The sequence below is a fragment of the Bombus affinis genome, chromosome 14 (genome assembly GCF_024516045.1).
Source record: "Bombus affinis isolate iyBomAffi1 chromosome 14, iyBomAffi1.2, whole genome shotgun sequence".
In the NCBI taxonomy this organism is placed as follows: domain Eukaryota; kingdom Metazoa; phylum Arthropoda; class Insecta; order Hymenoptera; family Apidae; genus Bombus; species Bombus affinis.
The window spans coordinates 2,613,176-2,632,607 of record NC_066357.1 but is presented as its reverse complement, the minus strand read 5'-3'; the positions used below and the strand labels follow the sequence as shown (position 1 = coordinate 2,632,607).

At 40.9% G+C, this 19,432-nt stretch overlaps 2 protein-coding genes across 10 annotated transcripts in view; one reads left to right on the top strand and one right to left on the bottom strand.

Moving 5' to 3' along the window:
- Nucleotides 1-19,432, bottom strand: part of LOC126924248 (peripherin-2-like) — a 350,059-nt gene that overhangs the window by 114,433 nt on the left and 216,194 nt on the right. For all 9 annotated transcript variants that reach the window (XR_007713458.1, XM_050738531.1, XM_050738532.1 and 6 more), the window contains one exon: nucleotides 2,058-2,119. Coding sequence is in view for 5 of the 9 variants with exons in the window: in XM_050738527.1 (XP_050594484.1) it covers nucleotides 2,058-2,119 (62 nt within the window). In the remaining 4 variants the exon portion in view is untranslated. The remainder of the gene's footprint in view (nucleotides 1-2,057; nucleotides 2,120-19,432) is intronic.
- Nucleotides 1-19,432, top strand: part of LOC126924243 (uncharacterized) — a 133,318-nt gene that overhangs the window by 18,800 nt on the left and 95,086 nt on the right. The window lies entirely within an intron of this gene.

Below are 19,432 nucleotides of genomic sequence, written 5' to 3'. Positions count from 1 at the left end.
TCGTACTGCGTAACGTTTACCGAGACAAAACAAGCTGGAGAACTGGGTTTTCGCGCGAGATTCGATTGTCAGAGGAGTCAGCGTAGTGTTTGAAAGCGTAGTGCTAGCTAGTACTGAACAAACGAAAATTGAAATTGGTGCTGGATGGAAACGTCACGCGAGTCGCGCGTGAGCATTATGGCGAGCAGTTTTCCTTACTGGAAATAATATTACCCTCGGGCGTTAATAATTCCCCCGTTTAATTTCGTGAATCAGACCGTGACAAACGTCGCAGAGGTGCACGCGGATGGAAACGTTCAGCTTCACGGTAACGTGTTTATTATGTAATTCTTCGCACAGCCTTCTTCCTCCGTTCCTCGCCTCCGACAACGAAGAAATAATTGTTTCCGACCTCTTGAGGAATTACGTAACCGTATAATTTAAACAAACGAACAATGCGATTCGATATAAGAGAGACGATGTAAAAGAAATAACGAAGCTTCTATAAAAGCGTTTGCGTGAAAGAATCGCTGGAATTACGGATGTCGAATCTTCGTATTTCTTTTTTTGTAAAAGTAGCGATTAATATTTTGCTGGGACACGAAAATACACGTATGTGGAAAAGTTTCAGTATTTCGCGTTTCCTTTAGAGCCTAACGAACCTTCGAAATGATTCTCCATTATGCAGAAGCGTTTTGCACCCTTCGCATCTTCGATCAAAAGGATATGTCATTCACGGGACATTTCTAATTAGTCGAAACCGTCAATATTTTTCCTTGACACGATTTCCAACGGTATTATGTGGTTCGAATCGCTTTTACTAAACGGTGTTCGCCGTTTAACCGCGTCCCACCCTTGGCAGTCCTCATTTTCAGCTTACTCTCGTCTACTGGTTCATCCCTGTCCCTGTTGCCACGGCCAACGCTTCGTTAACTCGAAGTAATGGGCCGGCGGCGTGTTAATCGTACCGCGCGTAAGTTAATTAGTCGAAACTCATAATCGTGCTGTTACGTCTACGGGGACAAAAAGGGATGATCCGCAAGGTGTCGCGTGTGGGACAGTTTCACTGCTACGATTCCATCGATGGTCCACCGACTTGCATAAATTGACACGTTCAGACATACATCACGCAGTTGCGCAATCGTCGAACGATAACACGAGATTTCGTACGGTTAACGAGTAATCGAAAACCGAGACGATATTTACACAAATATTCCGCCTTCTTCGTTTTAAAGGAAATATACTCGCGCTACTTTTCTAGCGAACCTCGATTATTCGTCGTTTGATCGAATTGTACAGCCAATCAATTCAGAATAAAAATTTCAGATTCTTAGAATTAAATTGAAGCAAACTAATTGAAGGACTTGCTCCGTCGCTTTTTTTTTTATTTCACCACTTTCCCAGCCGATTCCTTCAGCTTTCGCGTTCCCATCGGGAACTGACGCGTCACCCTTCATATTTTCCTCCGCGTTTTTCAGCGGAGCCTGTTTTTCCATCGGTTCCGTTTTCTTCCCGGAATTTACCGACGTCACCGAGGAAACGTTCTCTGATTAATCAGCGACCCTCCGTCGCCCTGATCGTTCAACGAATTTACTCGAGTGCCCCGGATGAAAGCGTCTCGTAGAAAAATCGCAGAGTTTCAAGCTTTTTCAAACGTCGATGGAAAACATCCCAATCCTCGGTTCCTCTTTTGTCGAGAAGAAAGGAACAGTTTTGAAAAATTCTCCTCGCTTGATTTTCAAATAGTTTGAATTAACGTTGATGGAGCGGTGAATATTCAAGATGTTGGTTTATTGTCCCGAAGGAAACTGTCTAAATTGTAATTGCCAGGGTCTGTTCTGCAGATATACTCCAGTTTCTAATAAACTGCCACACTCTTCGTCGCCCCACCATCTCTCAGGTTATGTATAGAGCGTAGGTCGAAACTTTAGGGATCGAGAGTTTTATTAGGGGTTAAATGGCGAGCGGAGTGAAATTGTATTTATGGCCAGGCTAAATTCTTATAGATAGAGATACTTTATCCGAATAATATTTTAGAGACTATATCTTTGAAATAGTAGCTGGACTTGGTAACTTACGTTCGATGGTGTCGTAAATTTCTGAATTTTTCCGTGGCAATGAAACGATGCTTGAAAGTGACCTGAGAAACAGAAAAAAAGAACGACGGTAAAAATAAATCGAAGATATTTGACCAATTTGTGGGCAAATGAAACGGTGGTAATAATAAGCTGAGGATGTTTGACTGATTTATTAGAACAAAACTTTAATTTCAATCCAATTTATACCTAATTTCTACTCAGCTATGTAATTAAACTTCCTGTATATCGGAACCCTACAACACGTTTCACAAAGTAAAAATAATCAACAACATAGCACGCCTCGTGATTACACTTTTACATCGTGAAAAAAATTCGATTCACCGCTCTCCTACGACACCGATTTAAATTCATGAATTCGTTGGCATACAGGGATTCCATTTCCTAGAAAATTATTAATTGCACATCTGATTTACTTTTCGCGGAAGCCAATTAATCCTCGCGGCACGACTTTCAGCTCCGTAATTAGTTTCATTTCCACATTAATAAAAACCGCGATAAATCATAGAAAATTTTAATTAGAAATCCAAGCGCGCACACCCCTACCAATCTGAACTCTCGTTTGCTCGACATTATTGTCACGTAACCGAATCGATCTCTCTCGCTGTGATGATTGCCGAGTCGAAGTCACAGTTCGTCGTTATGAATTTTTACCGACTCACCGCGACAAAATCCAGCCAGAATCGTAATCTGTTTCCTTTCTTAGACGAGTCTCAACCTCTGCTCTGCGGAAAACAGGTGGTTCCCCCCTGTCGATCGCTAACGAGTCTCGTCGAATTCGCGCGAGATACATTTCGATCGTAACTGGGTCAAACTGCGTCCTCTCTTTCTCTCTCTCTCTCTCTTTCTATCCGGTCTGGATCGTAGCTCATAAATTTTTCAGAGGACCACGTCGTGCAACTTCCTTCGCTTTATTGGCAGCCAAGGAAGCGGAATCGTTCCATGGGTTTCCTGTTTCACGAAAATTCCTTCCCGGTGGCGATGCGCGTGTTTCTTTTAAGAAAAATATTCGAAAAATTGAGATTAGTCGAGATATAAGCGAAGAAGGTTGAAGAAAACCAGATAACAGGTGGTTGTTGCATTCTATAGCGTGAATAGTTATTTTTGATAATAGCGAGGAGGAACTATTGTTGGTTCGCTGTAAGTTTTGATAGATGTGTTTAAGTATGTCGTTCGAAAGGGAATATTCCTTTTCCAAGATCGATGGTACCTTTATCATTGGAAGGAAATTTTGGGAATTGGAAATCGTGCAGATATAAAAACTTTGGAGTTGTTAATACGTTGGATAATTATTGCGTGAAAATCGACGCCCGTTCAAAGGAATTTCTAGATCCATGAATTCCTTGGTAAAGGTAGGGGGCAAGACTGCTGGAATGGAATGGTACTTTACGGTAGAGGGATTGCGGAAACAATAGGCCAGGAACAAAGGCGACAAAGTTTCGCTTGGTGGACTTTATTAAATGAACGATAATGAGCCAGCTGCGTGCATTTAGTTAATTAGTCGTAACATCGAGCAGATCTTGCCTCTCGATCTTGGTAACTGTGCTCTTCATGGTTTAAGCTTGTCTTCTTACGCTCGATCGAGCGTGCAATCTCCCACGAACTGAATAATCCTTGTTATAACGATTAATACGTACGATACCGTAGTTCTCTTTATGAATACTTAACAGTTAAACGATCGAAATTAAGATAATAAAAACGTACGTACTGTGACAAAAATAAACGTTCGGTGTTGGATGAATATAAGGAGAAACGTTTGATCGAGAACGACATTTTCAATTCGTCTGTCAAGTCGCAGGATATCTTTTTGATAAAAATATAAGAATACAACAGAGTACAAGGTTTTTCGAGAGAACATTAAACCGCAGTTTTTTGAAGAAGGTACAGCAGTCGAGTTACTAAATTTGGATATAAAAGTTTGAATATAAAATTACAATTTTTTAACGAGGATACAACTTTTGGGAAAAAATAGCTACGACTTTTAAGGATAGAAATTTGAATATATAATTTGAACGTAAGGAGAGGAAAAAATCATCGAGTTACTTCATCTTGGCATAGAAGTTTACCGAAAATACATACATATAATTTAATTAATGATTTTAAGCAACGGAACATGAACAATTATGTTGTTCCAAAGTAACTAATATTCTCTGTATGTATCCACAAAGACAACGACAAATTTTAGCAAACAGGACGAACATTTTCTGGAATTATGTCAAATTTCCCGGTACGGACACCTCATTTAAATCGAGTCGATTAATCACTCTGTTGTCGGCCACAATCGCATCGCGGAGAATTAATTTTAAATCCGACGCCTTCCACCGAGGAATTCGCGTGGTTTCACCGCGAAATTTTCCCCCAGGAGAGTCGCGTAATGATTTAAAATAGCCACGGCCAGCGGCCGAGTATTTTCCACTTTTTTCTCTCCCTTCTCTGTTGTACTTTCCTTTTTCTATCCTTTTTCATCTTTTCTCTTTTCGTTCTTTTAGCTGGCAAAATTTATGTTCCGCACACTGTGTAACGCGGCGGTTCGTTAGACGAAGTTTTAGCCGCTGGTTTGTGATAAGATATTTCTCGCGTGCACTCTTCTATGTCCCCGATTTTCAATTAACGGGTAACGAACGAGCACCTAGATTCTTTTGGCAACGAATCGCATGAAAATGAGCACGTAGAATGAGTTTATACAAGTAGAACAGAGGTTTCAGCGTGTTCTCATTTTATTTCAAACGTTCGCGTAATGAAGATGAAAGGGGAAAGTTTCTCGCGAAAATATGTAATTTAGGAGATAATTATGCAATTATCTCTTTCACGGGACTACAAATTTCACCTTTTAAATATTTATTACACCCTACTTAGTTATTAAACCCTCTTAACTATTTTCCCAAGTATTCAACAGTTTCAAGTTCTTGGATGGAAATGAATATTTCTTACATTGAAAAAATGATTCGATGTCCCGGTAGCGAATCTCAGACGATTCGTACCAACTAACTCGTTAGAGTGACCCAATTTCCAAATTCTTATCGCTAATCGCGAATTTTCATCAATTTCAGCGTATTAATTTATCGCCGCTCGACATTATCGCAAAAAGCGGTCGATTAAACGCGTTAGCCGAACTTCTCGCGACTTTTTATACCGATCCTAGTGTTCGAAACACCTGCACCGCTTACACGGTCAACCTTCTCCAGTTTAGAATTGAGGAACAACCTGCCTGAATCTATCAACACTTGTCGTTTAGGTCATAAGTAGGACCAATACTGTGCATTTCCCTTTTTCTTATAAGTTTTTTTTTATATATAATGCGTTACGTTATACGTTGTAGACTCAGATTTGAAGCCTTACTCCATAAAATAATAATTTTTGCAATCGAGTAGCTAAGCCACGACTAAGATAACTCCATCTTCTCAACGAAGTATGAAACATAATCACCTATTCCATCATCGCCGCCCTAAAAGCAGATTACTTACTCTGCTGCACTCGGTTATTGGGTAAATTTATACAAGCCGTTATCCCACGATATAATTCCATCCTCATACTATGCGACTTAATTAAATTGACTTAAATACACGCAGAATAATCGCCAAGGTTTCCCAGACCTTTAGAAATTCTACAAACAGCTGCAGTCTCTCTGTTACACGACAAGAAACTCGAATTTTCATCAGAGAAAGACAGCTTCGACTTGTTTCATTTTTATTAGAATTCCGCGACGGTCGTCCTTTGATGAATCTTTGATGCGTATTTCGAAACTCGGATACTCCAGGTTTCGGCTTAGAATTTATCGCTATAAATACGTGAATAGGGTAGCCACAGTCGGGGGATCCTTGTACTTGTATAGAACGACGTTCGCATACAAATTTTCTTAGAAATCGTTTCATTTCTCAGGCATTTTTTGTGTTGCAGCAATTTCCTGCGATTTTTTATCTCAATCACGTCCTATGTTTCTTATATTTGCTAAATACATTCGCTTTTCATTGATTATAAAATCGAAGAATTGAATTCAGCAAAATTTATAAAAGAAATAAAATCTTTTATTCTAATTACAAAATTCCACACACACACAAAAAAAGGAATATGTATATATATATATACGTAATAGAGAAATTCGTGTCATTTGACGCGCGAGTTTCTCAAGTTCCGTGGGTCTAAAGGCAGCCGATTGTCTGCTGGACCTTCCATGGGAGAAAATTGCTTCGGCGAGGCAATCCATTCACTCGCGAGATTATTTGTCCGCGAAAGAGACACGGAACCGCCGGAGGTCGGCCCATTAAAATCCGAATGGAACGGTCGATAGGAAAACACTTATCGTCCACTCGAACGACAAGATGTTGGCCGGAAGTGGAGGCGTCGAAAGGCTCCTTCGTCGTCGGTCCTTTCGCCGAACAACTCCTATTTCATCGTTTCGTGCAACGTCTTTCGGACACCGCTCGTTATATTTTATTTGATGCTCGGAAGAGCCGAGGCTTCTCGCGGCTTTTCGAGTCCTTCAGAGAGGAGGGAAAAGCACCTCGATTCTTAGGAATTCAATCAGCTCGGCCAATCGAGCCTGACAATCGAGTAATCCGGATTGCCAGCTGCACGGCTCAGCGTTTATCCCGGTTACGGGGGTAACGGCTCGATTAAGAAGCAACCGTGTCGCGTCGTTCGACCTCGTGGCGGATAAAAGATATTTAATAGAGTAGTCGAAACTTCGTGATAACGAATAAAGATTTTTGTAATAGTATATATAGGATTTTATTTATTCAGAAATATTAGAAATTAGGGTTTCCAATGATTTCTGTCCTATATGATAAATTTATTGATAGAGGGATCTATTTATAATAAATTGAACAGGAAACGATGGCTATTTAACGTGAATTAAATACAGTAATGTCCTATAACTAAGACAACTAAACGGATAATTTACAACTCACAACTAATAGCTTACAACCCATAACAACTCGACTTTCAACTCACGATTCTCTGTTAATTCACCCTTTTCCCTTAAGCATCCCTTTGTTTTTTCTCATAGCCCCACCTCTTACGTGTCCACGGTTATGTTCACGTAGGCCTTTTTTCGCGTAACTATTCGACTGAAGGACCGACGACATATTGATGGGGTGCTCAGTCCATTGAAGTTCCCAGACTCTTTTGGCTTGACGGCACTTAGGCTTTCTCGCAACATTGTTTATGGTTCACCCGATATTTCTTAGGCAATCTGTCCACGATACTACATATATGTGAATTCTTTTTACGTGAAATGTATATGTAAATAAATTACAGAAAATATAGAGATGAACGAGAGCTGATGTAAAGTATAGGATTTAAAAACTTTAATAAGAAATTTGAACGAAGAAATTACGTAAGAAAACCTCCAAGCGTAATTAAATAGTGAGGTATAGTAACCGTTGAATGCAAATAAGGAAGAATAATGAGCGACAGATTGAATTTATACGTGCCTTTCACGTGTTGTAGGAATGTCTGATTGAATACGGAGTTGTTCTACTTGCGCGCGCCACGACACATAGTAGACGTGAGTTGCCTGGACGGAGACAGGGTCAATCTCCTTGGAAGAGATACAAAAGGCTGCAAAGTTATCTGCACAGTATCCGACGATCCTCGTTGCACGTTGTTTGCAGAATGTGATCAAACAACGAGAAATCGTAGGATCTCGTGGATAACGAAGCTCTCATTCATCTTGATAATTGTCTGATCAAACACGAATCTACTTCTGCAGCAAAGGATTATTTGTCTTAATACGAGCGGAAGAAGTATCTCGTATGAAGTATGATTCATTATTTAATAAAAGGATTTCCACAATCAATTTAGAAACTTCTTTGTTTCATTGTAACGTACGAAGAATAAAATGAATGTAATTCTTTGACTATTTCGAAAAGCTATGAACTTCGTTCGAGGAAGTACGATATTAAAAGTACCTTTCTGTAAAACAATTTTATAAGAAACATTATATTTCATAAATCTACATAAAGATTTAATTAGTTTGACTACGAGACAAAATCGATTGTAAAGAGATGATATAAAGCATACACTTTGTACAGTGGTATTGTACCGCTGTTACTTGACAAAGATAGCCATAATGAAAGGGTCAAGCTGTACCGCAAACACTCATCCCTTGTCTACATAATATAAAACATAAATTTAACGCGAAAAAACGAGTAAACAGCTTGGAAACTTTATCGTTTAATTATCAAAGATCCCATATCCATGCTGCAAACCCCATTTTAGTCAGTTCAATTTCCCTGGTCAGCCGTAGGGACAGGAAAAAGAAGGGGTAACTCGGATCGTCGGTCGGAGCAGGCGACCACGATCGAACCTCCAGCTTACCGAACTCGTAGCCCGATAATTCCCCCTTCCGCTTAATTTGCCGGCGACTTATTGGCCGCTGCAAAAACCTGTTTTACACTGCACCCTCGACGTTACCGGCGTCAACCCCCTCAACCCTCTTACGGTTAATAGGATTCAACCGCGGCGATACGTACAGCGGAATTATTCCAATCGGGCGAGTTTATCAGCCGACGAAGACGAAATCCAATTGCGCGCGGACGCGATATGTGCGCATCCATTTTCGCGGTGGTTGGTTCGTCGAAAATTCAGAGCCGATTTGCAATTTTCTTCCTAGATCTATCAACGATACCGAAATCCTTGTGAACTAATCTTTTAATAGAAATTTTCTTCGCAGGATTAGGAATTTTTTGGAAATTTAACACGAAGTTTCATTCGAGAAATTTGCAAACGAAAAAGAAACCACGTTCGTCGTTTGTTGAATAGTCGACTATCCCTGCATCAGAAACGATCGACAACAAAAATCCACGCGTGCGATCCTTCGAATAGTAGTCGCGGAAACGCCCGCGTGGAATTGCGGGTAGAAAGTCGAACCGACGTCGATAAATTTGCAGCGCGATATTCATGGGGTTAGGCGCATTGACGAGCGTTCATTCGTGTCTCTTTTCGAGGCGTTCTCGTCAAACAAAGAACCGCGTCAGATTGGAACACCAACCCGCAAGAATACCTTCCTTTTCTGGTCGGCATTTTTATCGCCCGACTTCCGCCGCATTCACGTGGACGTGAATGCGTAAACTTCCTGCCTACTACTAGCCATATCGGCACGCTTTTCTTCGTACCGCCGATCCTGGAATATTAATTCTTCACCGACCTTCCTGGCAAAGGTAACTCGAGTGCAGCCTGTTCGCCTTTGCTTTCACCCCTTTCCAGCCGTATACGAAACTCCAAGGAAGGAAACCAGCATTTTTCTCTTGTTTGACGTTGTGTAGACAGGGGTGTCAATTCGAAGAATGAATTATTGCGTTCTAGTTCCGTGAACTTTCTCACAATCTTTTCTCCAAACTTCTTTTCTTTCGTATATGTAGTTCTTTTTTCTTTTCGGTAAGATACTGTGGCAGGTATGTTGTAGACACGTCACCCTGTTCAACGCGCTGTTCTAAAACTCTTTTCTAAGTCTCGTTTTAAAGTTCGTGCTCGCAGATTTTTATAGACATTTTCAATTTCTGGCCATTTCGTGCTTAGCTTTTCCAATAGACGCGTCTCCCGTCTTCGGAGAAGAAATATTCTTGCAAATCCTTTTTTCCCCGCGTTCTTTAGCTACTAACGAAAATCGATATCAATCACGATAGTCGAAAAATTCCTACATGAACCAATACCACCTTCCGTCAATTCCTTCGTGAACTTCGTTCTCTAACTTCTAAAATCCTGTAAATTCCAAACTCCGCCCTCAATATCTACACATCACCCATACAATCCAAGCGTTCGAACCAGCCTGTCACCCTGTTTATCGTTCCATTCCGTTCGTCGTGCGACACAGCCGTGGACCGCGGTCGAGCCACCCTATATTCGGTCGCCAGTTGTTCCAGCGGAAACAATGGGCGCGGTTACATCGTGTCGCGCAGTCATTTATTTCCGGCATCGGTGCAGGCCGCTTGAAACGTGAGAAGATTACTCAACCTTCCTCCAACCCTCTTCTCGTCTCGTCTCCGTGTTCGCGGTTATTGAAGATAATTGGGAGAAGTCAGGGGTGGAAACACGACTCTCTCTCTCTCTTTCACATACACACGCTCTTTGCCTGTGTGTACAGGTTCGTGTCTCGCGCTGATTGCCAGCAGCCACGTGAACCGTTCGCGATTTACACGAGACGACGACGCTCGGCTTTCCTCGGTTTGCGGATCACGGGCGTCGTACCAACATCCCAAACGCTCTTAGGTCCGCTAGTTTCCGGTTGCAAGCTCGCAAGCACGTTGCATTGTTTGTCAAAATGAATCTTCCGCCGTTAAGAGGTGACGGGTTGTCGCGAGAATTCGACTACAGTTTGTTTCCGGTTTACTGAAGGTGAGCTGCTCGAAACAACGTTTATACTAGGGTTTCTTCGAGCACAAGAAGATTGCGTTGCAAGAGAATAGGGTGTCGGTGGTTTCGCTCGGGATTAATTGCTTCTGTTTTGTGGAAACGTTTTTGGTTCCCGCTTTTGCGTTTGTCTTACGGACAAGTGATTTGGGAAAGACGCGAACGAAATTCGTTTAAGAGATTTAGAGACGTGGAAGCTCGCGCAAATGGTTTTATTAAAATAATGGACCGGGCTATTCTTGATAACCTTTTGTCCTTCTTTTTTCCGAATTTCTTTGATATTATTATCGTTCTTCGTAGTTTGATGCTCGATGAACTTGTATATTTTTGTTAAGCCATTGTCACGGTACGAAATGTACATAGAAAATTTTAGATACTTTTACTTGTAATCTAACTGTTAATAAATAAATAGCGATATGAATTTAACGCTCGGTAAATTGTCAGATTTTCTTTGGAATACAGAAATTTGATACCAGAGTTGGTATTTCGTAAAAGATTTGTGATAGGAATTTTAATTTATACGAAATATGACAGAGGGTGAATGAAAATGAGAAGAAAGGACATCAAATTGATAAGTTTTATCAGAATAAATTATCCTTGTAACCATTTAAAATCATTATTTCGCTGTAATTTAATATTAGTTCCCTTTGTACAGAATTCGAAATAAAATGCGTTATTTCAGCTTTGAGATATTAAATATAAAACCGATTATTAATTTTGTACCTGCAACGTATCTTACATCTATCGATATATCCAACCATCCGCTAATAATATTGGAATCAATGAAACGGATTAACGAACGTAATTCGATACCAACCAAAGAGAAATATTTAACAACATTTCTTAAAACGTACATCAAATCGAAAGGATCATACGCAAAGAAAGTGACTGCTATCACGGTTCTAATTAAAATAGCATTCCAACAATCCCAATTAGCCAATTGCTTATGATAGTTAATCCGAAAATTTAAATGTTAATGTAACTGGGTAAATTACTCGTGACAGCTAGTAGAATAAACCAGTACGTAGCCAGACAAATTCCGTTTAAAGAAATACCTTCATAAAATTCACCTCGTTCTTTTCCATTGCGTTCCCGGTAAAAACAGCTTCTCCGCGGTGTAACTCACATTTTGAAATATAAATTACAATTCATAACTACCCCTCGCGCAAGCCACATTACCCAACCTACAATTCCAAACCCACGACTTTGCTGCGATGGGAAACCATTGTGGTCAAAATAATCTCAATTGCACCATCTAATTCACACCTCCGTCTACGATTTCGAACCTGGTGAATAAAACATTCATCTTGCAAGGGGATGAAACGCGAGCAACTTGCGAGGGAAACCAAACAATTTCCATGGCGCTCTACGGAGCGGTTTCCATCAAACGAAACCCACGTATCAACCAGACAAAATTATTTTTTTATAACGACATCCGGTATCGCGAAAGCTTGTCGCGTTGACTTTTCCCAGTTCCACGTGTTTTCTGTACGCAGGAATTTTTTGTTACCAGGCTTCGTTCTCGTTTCTTCCATTTCTTTTCTGCTTGTTTCAAACGGTTGCGATGGATCACTACCGCGACAAGGGAGCAATGGATACGGTTGGAAACGGCGATGCGAGGCGACGGCGACCTTAATCCGCGCACCCCATCCTCGCCAGGCCGGATATCTATGTAAATAAGCGGCTTCACGACCATTTCAACGAGCAACGATCAAGAACTCGCTTCTGTCTGCTCCTAAACGTTTCTGGATATTACAGGGTGGCGAGGGAACGTTCCGTTTCTCCTGGGAGGGGTTGCAAGTTGCGTAGAGGTCGGAGTTTAACTCGAAGCACTTTCGAAACATCTCTTTCCATCGTTCTCGATAGAACGTCCGTGTGTTTGACAAATGTTTGAGAGAATAAGTTGTAACTTGAAAGATATTAGTAGTTAAAAGTTTGAATACCTAAATTGTCGAGAATTTATCTTTATATTTTATTCCAGGAGATTTTACAAAGGAAATATTAATCGTTCCTTTGCGTTCTATTCATCGACGAATTTCAAAGCGATTAGGGTGGCTTGCAAGTATGTGAACTCGTCTAATCTAAATTTACGTATAGTTCTATATCTACATAATCTAAATCTCAGCATAATCCTATATAATCTATGTAATCTAAACTTGTATAGTCTGAAATCTTACAAGTACGTAGACCGAACAGCACAATTTCGCCCGAAGCCCATCTAAATTGAGTCTAGAGAAAATTGGATCGATTATTGGTCTGCAGCTTGGTGGAATTGTAATCGATCACCCATTGATCCATCGCGGACTCTTGATGTAATCCAATATAAGCGGCAAGCTCTACGATCAGGCGTATCTACTACCGCAATCATCTATTATTCCTCGTCCACCTACACGCGTCCATCCAGGCCAATCTATATCCACTAAAACGTCACGTTATGCTAAACATTCGATTCCTAGCAAGAACCTATTTCTTAAGAACCAACGTTGGATCGATAAGAACAGTACTTCACAAGTTACGATATATCTATCGCAGACATAGTGTTCACAATGGTCACGAAATTGTTTGAACAGTCAATTACCCATTATGTTAACAAGTCTCGATTAATTAATTTAATGATATCACTTTTAACACTGATTATACTCATTCCTTTTTACCAGCTGTATGTTAACACTAACATCTTGTAACCTTCATATACATTTCCCGATTGCTTTCAAATTCTACAAGGATTTTTTCATGCCAGTTACCCTCGATTTCACAAGAAATTTCATTTTACACACGCGAAGGTAGATTAAGTTCCCTCGAATCCCATTAAAACTTCTCGCCTTCCATAACCATCGACCATCCGTTAACGAATCGAACCGGTTACCCTATTTCACCCTCCCGTCCCGCAATTCTCCATAATTCATCGATCCGTCGAACCACCGGTGTTCTCAAGGATTCTTCGTGGAAAAACTACCCTCTGCCCCTCGCACCCTTTCCCACCTATCCTCTGGTTCCATTTTCACGATGCTTAAGTGGTCACGTTCGACGAAACGCTGGGAATCGGAAACTCGCGAAGGAAGTTGCGGAATCTTCGAGAAGGAAACTGCGTTCCGATAAAATGACTGGCGTGTCTATATATCTACGACTGGTAGAAGATATCAGCCAAGGATAGAAGGATCACTTTGACGCGACGAACGATTCTTAGTCGTGTTTCAAACGAACAGAAAAAGAGAGAGAGAGCGAGAGAACATTCTCTTGGGTGCGTGTGTCTGCGAGGCTACCGCGTGTAAAAGCATCAGAGAGACGAAGCAACTCGTTGAAAAGTTTCACGTCGAGCTGCCACCACCTCCGACATTTCAACCGAACCGCTTTCTCGTACAACACCCTGTACGCTGAGTTTTCCGTGACTCTCTATCTTTCTCTCCCTCTCTCTCTCTCCTTCGCTCTTTCCACCCTTTTTCTCCCGTTCCCAGTTTCTTCTTTTCTTACGCTCGTTCCCGCTCGGTGACTTCGTCGACGACACACGGCAACTCGCGAGATTTCATTTGCAACACGGATAGGGTGGCTATTTGAATTTCCTCAGGGCGAAGCTGAGATTTTTTGTCACTCGCTCGAGTGGCAAGTTCGATAGCGCGAAGGCTGATCGTTGAGACGTCCGTTTCAACGCGGAAATTGTGATTTCTTTTTGCTTGGGAAATGTTGGTTAGATCGATCAAGTTTGATAAACGCGGTATATTTGTTAAATTTTCGAAATACCGCGTATATCCTGATTTTTGCAGATTTCGAACTTCCACGACCATCAGGTTTCCATCGTGTTAGTAGTCACTCCGAATGTCGATGAGTGACGTTTGGATAAAATAGGAAGCGAGGTTGTGGATAATGCGGACGATGTATTGTAGATTATTTTAGAATATTTGAAAGATTGATATTTCGAATTCTGAAAATTTCCTGTAGCATCGCGTCAATGAAAACACAAAAAGTGTATAAAAAGCTGAAGAAAGGGATCGTGAAAGATTCAACGAGCGTGGATTTCAGAACAAACAAATAAAAAATGGGACCGAGGAAAAAAAGGGTTGTCTGTCACGGAAGGAGAGCACAAAATCGATCGTTCACGTTGGATTTTGACGAGTCGAAATTGTTTGAACGTCTGGTTCGTCAAGCCTTGTTCGACGTTGACGCCTGTTATCTTCGTACGAGGCTCCTCTTCTCAATCAGCAGTTGACGTACGGTCGACTTGTTTCGCCATTAAATTACATCCGCATCGGTTTGCTATCCGGGATTAGATTGTCAACTGAGAATTATTGTCCCCCGCGCTGTCGCAACATGACTGACGTATTGTAACGATTTACGATAATCGACTGTAACAGGCTAGACACGTAGCGGGATCTAGCTGATAAACCAATAATAGATCAGGATATTTTAGCTGGTGGTGGTCTGACGCGTCTCGCCGCGTATTCGTAGACTATGAAACCGACTGACGATCGTTTCTCGATACCGCGTTTCACGACTCGTTCGATTTATATCGCGTGCACCGGAAAAAACAAAAAGGTTGCGAAGACTTGCAACGTACGAAGTTTTCGTAATGAGAATTTTATTCGTCTGCTTGAGAAGAAAATTGTAATAAACAGCAGATTTATATATTTCTATGCAACGTTTAGAATCTGATAAAGTTACGTTATAGGGTTGTTCGGAAAGTAATTTCGTCTCTTTCCCTTTAGATGTTGTTAGACGTATTTTTAAACAGTCAATTTCATTCTAATCTATAAGGTGATTGTATATTTTGACTACTGACGTTTCAAGGAAAACTTGTTTTTGAATCTGACAAGCCATTTTTGTTTGTTGTCGAAGCAAATATGGGAAAGCAAAGTGAACTTTTCTGGCTTTCGCTTTTTTATTACTGTAAAGGTAAAAACGCAGTGCAAGCAAGAAAAAATTGTATGACGTGTATGGTGAGGATGTGTTGACTGAACGCCAGTGACAGAATTGGTTTTCGAAATTTCGTTCTGGCAATTTTGATCTCAAAGATGCATCGCATGCTGGAAGGCCAGTGACGAAGACCAAATGAAGTCATCGGTGGAAGCAAATCGTCGCTTGACAGCACGAGAAATTGCTGCGAGATTGAATTTACATAACTGAGTGAAGCTATTTCCTTCTATTAAAAAATCGTCTTTCATTTTCATGTAAAGAAAAAAAAATAAAATTACCTTCCGAACAATCCATTAGCTGAATTAACTGGTGTAACAATAGTATGATTAATGATTTCCTAATAATCTTATAATGTTGTGGCGAGATTCGCTTCATCGCAATGATTAAATGTCAAACACTGTTCTTAGGATAGGCAAAGACCGAGAGTACGAGTTTAAAGCTGCAGGTTTCCGCGTTACATGATTGCACTCTGATTGATGGATTACAACAGGCGAATGTACTGTCTTCGTTTTAGGCTGCTTAAATGACACGTGATATATTTGAGCGATGATATTGCATCCGGATACCTTAGGCGATATTTAATAGCAGTAAGTAGATAATATCGAATTATGTAAATCAAAGCTTTTCGTTAATATTATCATACATCTATTATCATCTTCTCCCTCTCTATCCTATACTAATACACAATTATTTCTTAACATACAACATCCTAAAACGAAATACCACAACACGTAATTTTTAAGTTAACGACAGTTTCACCCAGTTTCGGACTTGCGCTCTCAAGCGGCTTTCAGTATCAAGGAAACGAAGAAATTACGGCCACGGAAGTGTTAATTGGAGTATTCAGACTTTCACAACGACCTAGTTTACGATTCAGTAAACACGTATACTTCCTTCCTTAATTATATCCTTAATTACAAGCCTGTGAATTTTCATTTCGACTCAATCGACCATCATCGCAGAAAAGAAAAAAGATACTCAACTCTTCCCATTTTTTTTTTCTCTTACCACTTCATCATTCACACCACCGTTCCATCTCTTTCAAAATTAACCCTCCCACACTCGAAATTTCCAATCCCAATAAGAATCGCACTGGACTCTTGCAATCCCAGCCACCTTATCGAGATATCGATATCGAAACCCAGAGAGAAAGACAGAGAGAGTGAGAATCCCGTTTCTTCACTTTGGATCAATCTCCGTCGATATGAAGCAGCAGTTTTTCCTCTCATGACCATCCTTCGTCCTTCTCCCCTGTATTACTCCCTTATCCCTTCAGGAACGTCCAGAATCGAGGAAAATGACCCGAACCGAAGCGACTGTTGGCGTCCAAAAATCAATATCCTTAGATATCAAAGTATATAAGTATGTTGGTTTTGGGAGACGACGATCGTCGTCGTCGACGTTATTTCTATAGGCCTTACTCGTTCGCGCGCCGATTTTAGAAATTGGATCCGACGTGGCATAAGCCGTGATTCATGCCTGACCGTAGCTGGACGTTAGGCCAGCTACGACCTATAGTAATCTATCGTGAAACGGGGCTTTCGGGCTGCACAATCGCGCCGATAACGCGCAACGACACGCCGATAACAGGATTTAGGGAGGAAGGGGAAAGAGTAGGGTTGAGCGAGAGTAACCGTTCTCCGGAGCTACGAGAGAGTTAAGTAGAATTCACCGAAAGATCCTATCGATTGGGTCAGCTGTCTCTGATACCATGTTTCTAACTGGGAATTCTACCTTGGTTTTGCGAACGATGTTTTGCGGTGTATCTTGCGTAACATTGATAAGATTGGAATTTTAGGGAATTTGATCGTTAGGGTGTGACATAAAGCGTCGTAAGTTGCTACTTACAGCACGCAATTAAAAAGAAGGTGGAACCTAAACGGAGATTTGTTTTATCTAACGAGCATCGATCAGCAACGAGTACAATATTTTGGATCTTTAATATTTTTGTGTGTTATATGCGATCTCTTAAAAAAGTCTAGAGCGAGACTCATTTTGACATTACAATTATTATTTTATCTGAATATAATTTTTAAGTGTAACCCTTGTCATTTGCGTTCATACTTATCAACTAAAGATCTGGTAGAAATTTTCCACTTTTACGACATTATTAGCGATTAAGAAAATATTACGTAAGTTAAAAAAACTAATTCGCTACTATCTGATCCTCTGCATCGACTCTTCTATAACACCAAAAAGGAAAGAAAAGGGAGGAATCGACGAGCTGACGAACCCCCATAGCTAGCCAGTTTCCTGTGGGTCGAGTTCGTGAAGGGTTTCATTTTGGCTGGCAATTTCCTCGGACGATCTCGTCGGGATACGACAGAGTGGCTGCTTAAAATTCTGACTCAGGGTGGGGATGTTATTAAGCATACTCCTCATGACATGTTCCTTTCTCCTTTCGTTCCCTTCTGCACCTCTGTCGGCGACCAAGAAACGTTCTTCCTTGTGTGTAACGGAGGGAAGAAGGCGAGCCTCGAGAATCCATTTGAATTTCAATATTTTTGAAGCGCCTGCGATCGATCGCCGACTCCTCCGGTCGAGAATCGTCATGACGATGGATTTTTGTTGCTTCTTTCGAATACTTCGTAGAACACTGTGTACGCGTACGTAATTTCCTCGATTTCATAGCGAAACGTTAACCGATAATTATTTCGGTGTCTGATTTCTGTCCGAGTGCAATTGTACCAAAAGTACATTTAGAGTCCATCTAAATACGCAGAGATAAAAATTGAAAAGATTCGAAAAATATACACAACATAGAAAGTTGCAAATAGTTAAAACGCAGAAATAGTACAAATAAAACTGAACGAGAAATGGGTTACACTTTATAGCGCCTGAAGATTTAAACACACAGACCAGATGGAAATAAACTCAGAACACTTCTTTCCATTTATTAACGCGATAAAGAGGAGCAAATGATCAGGCGCGCAATCATCACCATGGAGAAAAGTAGGCTCGTTCCTTTCTTTTTTCTTTTCATTCTATGAATGGGACTGTTTTTATCCGCGTAAACAACTTTACGGTTATAGCTCGCGCTTAAGGGCGGGTGAAGGGCCTGGCCGGAGAATTCTGTGGGAAATTCGGCGATAAAAACGAGACGCGCGATGCTTCCTTTCCGAGCTAAATTACCCGGGCATACTTTACGGGATCTAATTTCGAATACCGTAAATAACTTATGAGGGTAACCGGAGATCCGGCTGCCGCTGCAGTTTCCCCTTTACTCTTCCGGTTTGTTCGCGTTGGATTCGTCGCCGGCCAAAATTCGTTAACGTAAACGAACCGCTATTGCACCTCCGCGTACATACGTACATGTACACAAACGTGTATTATAGCAAATGGAAATACAGATCGTGATTTGTGTCTTTGGGTATCGATGTTATCACTTATTAACAGATGACGAAATTACCCTGGGCTCGTGTTTAAAACCCTTAATAAACGTTACATTAATTCGGTATTAATAAGCACCGAATAGCGACGAGGATATCACAAACCAGTTCCAAAATATTTCAACGTCCACGGGGATGATATTACGCAGCGGAAGTTCACGCGCCGCGCTATCTGTCATCGCGAACGTGCCACGCTCCATCGAGCTTGCTTATTTTCCGCGATAACGCCGCCCAGTGATCCTGTGTCCCTTGTTGCATTGCTGCTGGAATGCGAACAGACGCGAGCATGCCACGGCTTGTAATAATGTACGGTCCTGCAATATGGCCCGTCTACGAGCGACCATTTAATATTCACGTCTCCTTCACACCATAGTTTCCTATCTTCTAAGACCTACACTCAGTATTTTCGCATCAACACCGTTTTATGATAAAGTAACGCTCTAAACCTAATTCTGACAGTTATACGGAGGTGAGAATATTAATTCCAAGGGTGGAAGGATAGGTTGAAACATCTTGCTGACAGGAAATGAACGAAGAAACTACGTTTTCTGAGAGTTAGATGCTTATTTCCTGGACCTTAGAACGAATTCTCAATTGCATCTTTCTCCCATTGGATGGAAGAATTGCATTTACTTTAACACGGAAGTCCTTCTTCTTTAAGGTTTTATTACGATGTTGGGCACTTAGACTGATATTTATGATCGTTTATGG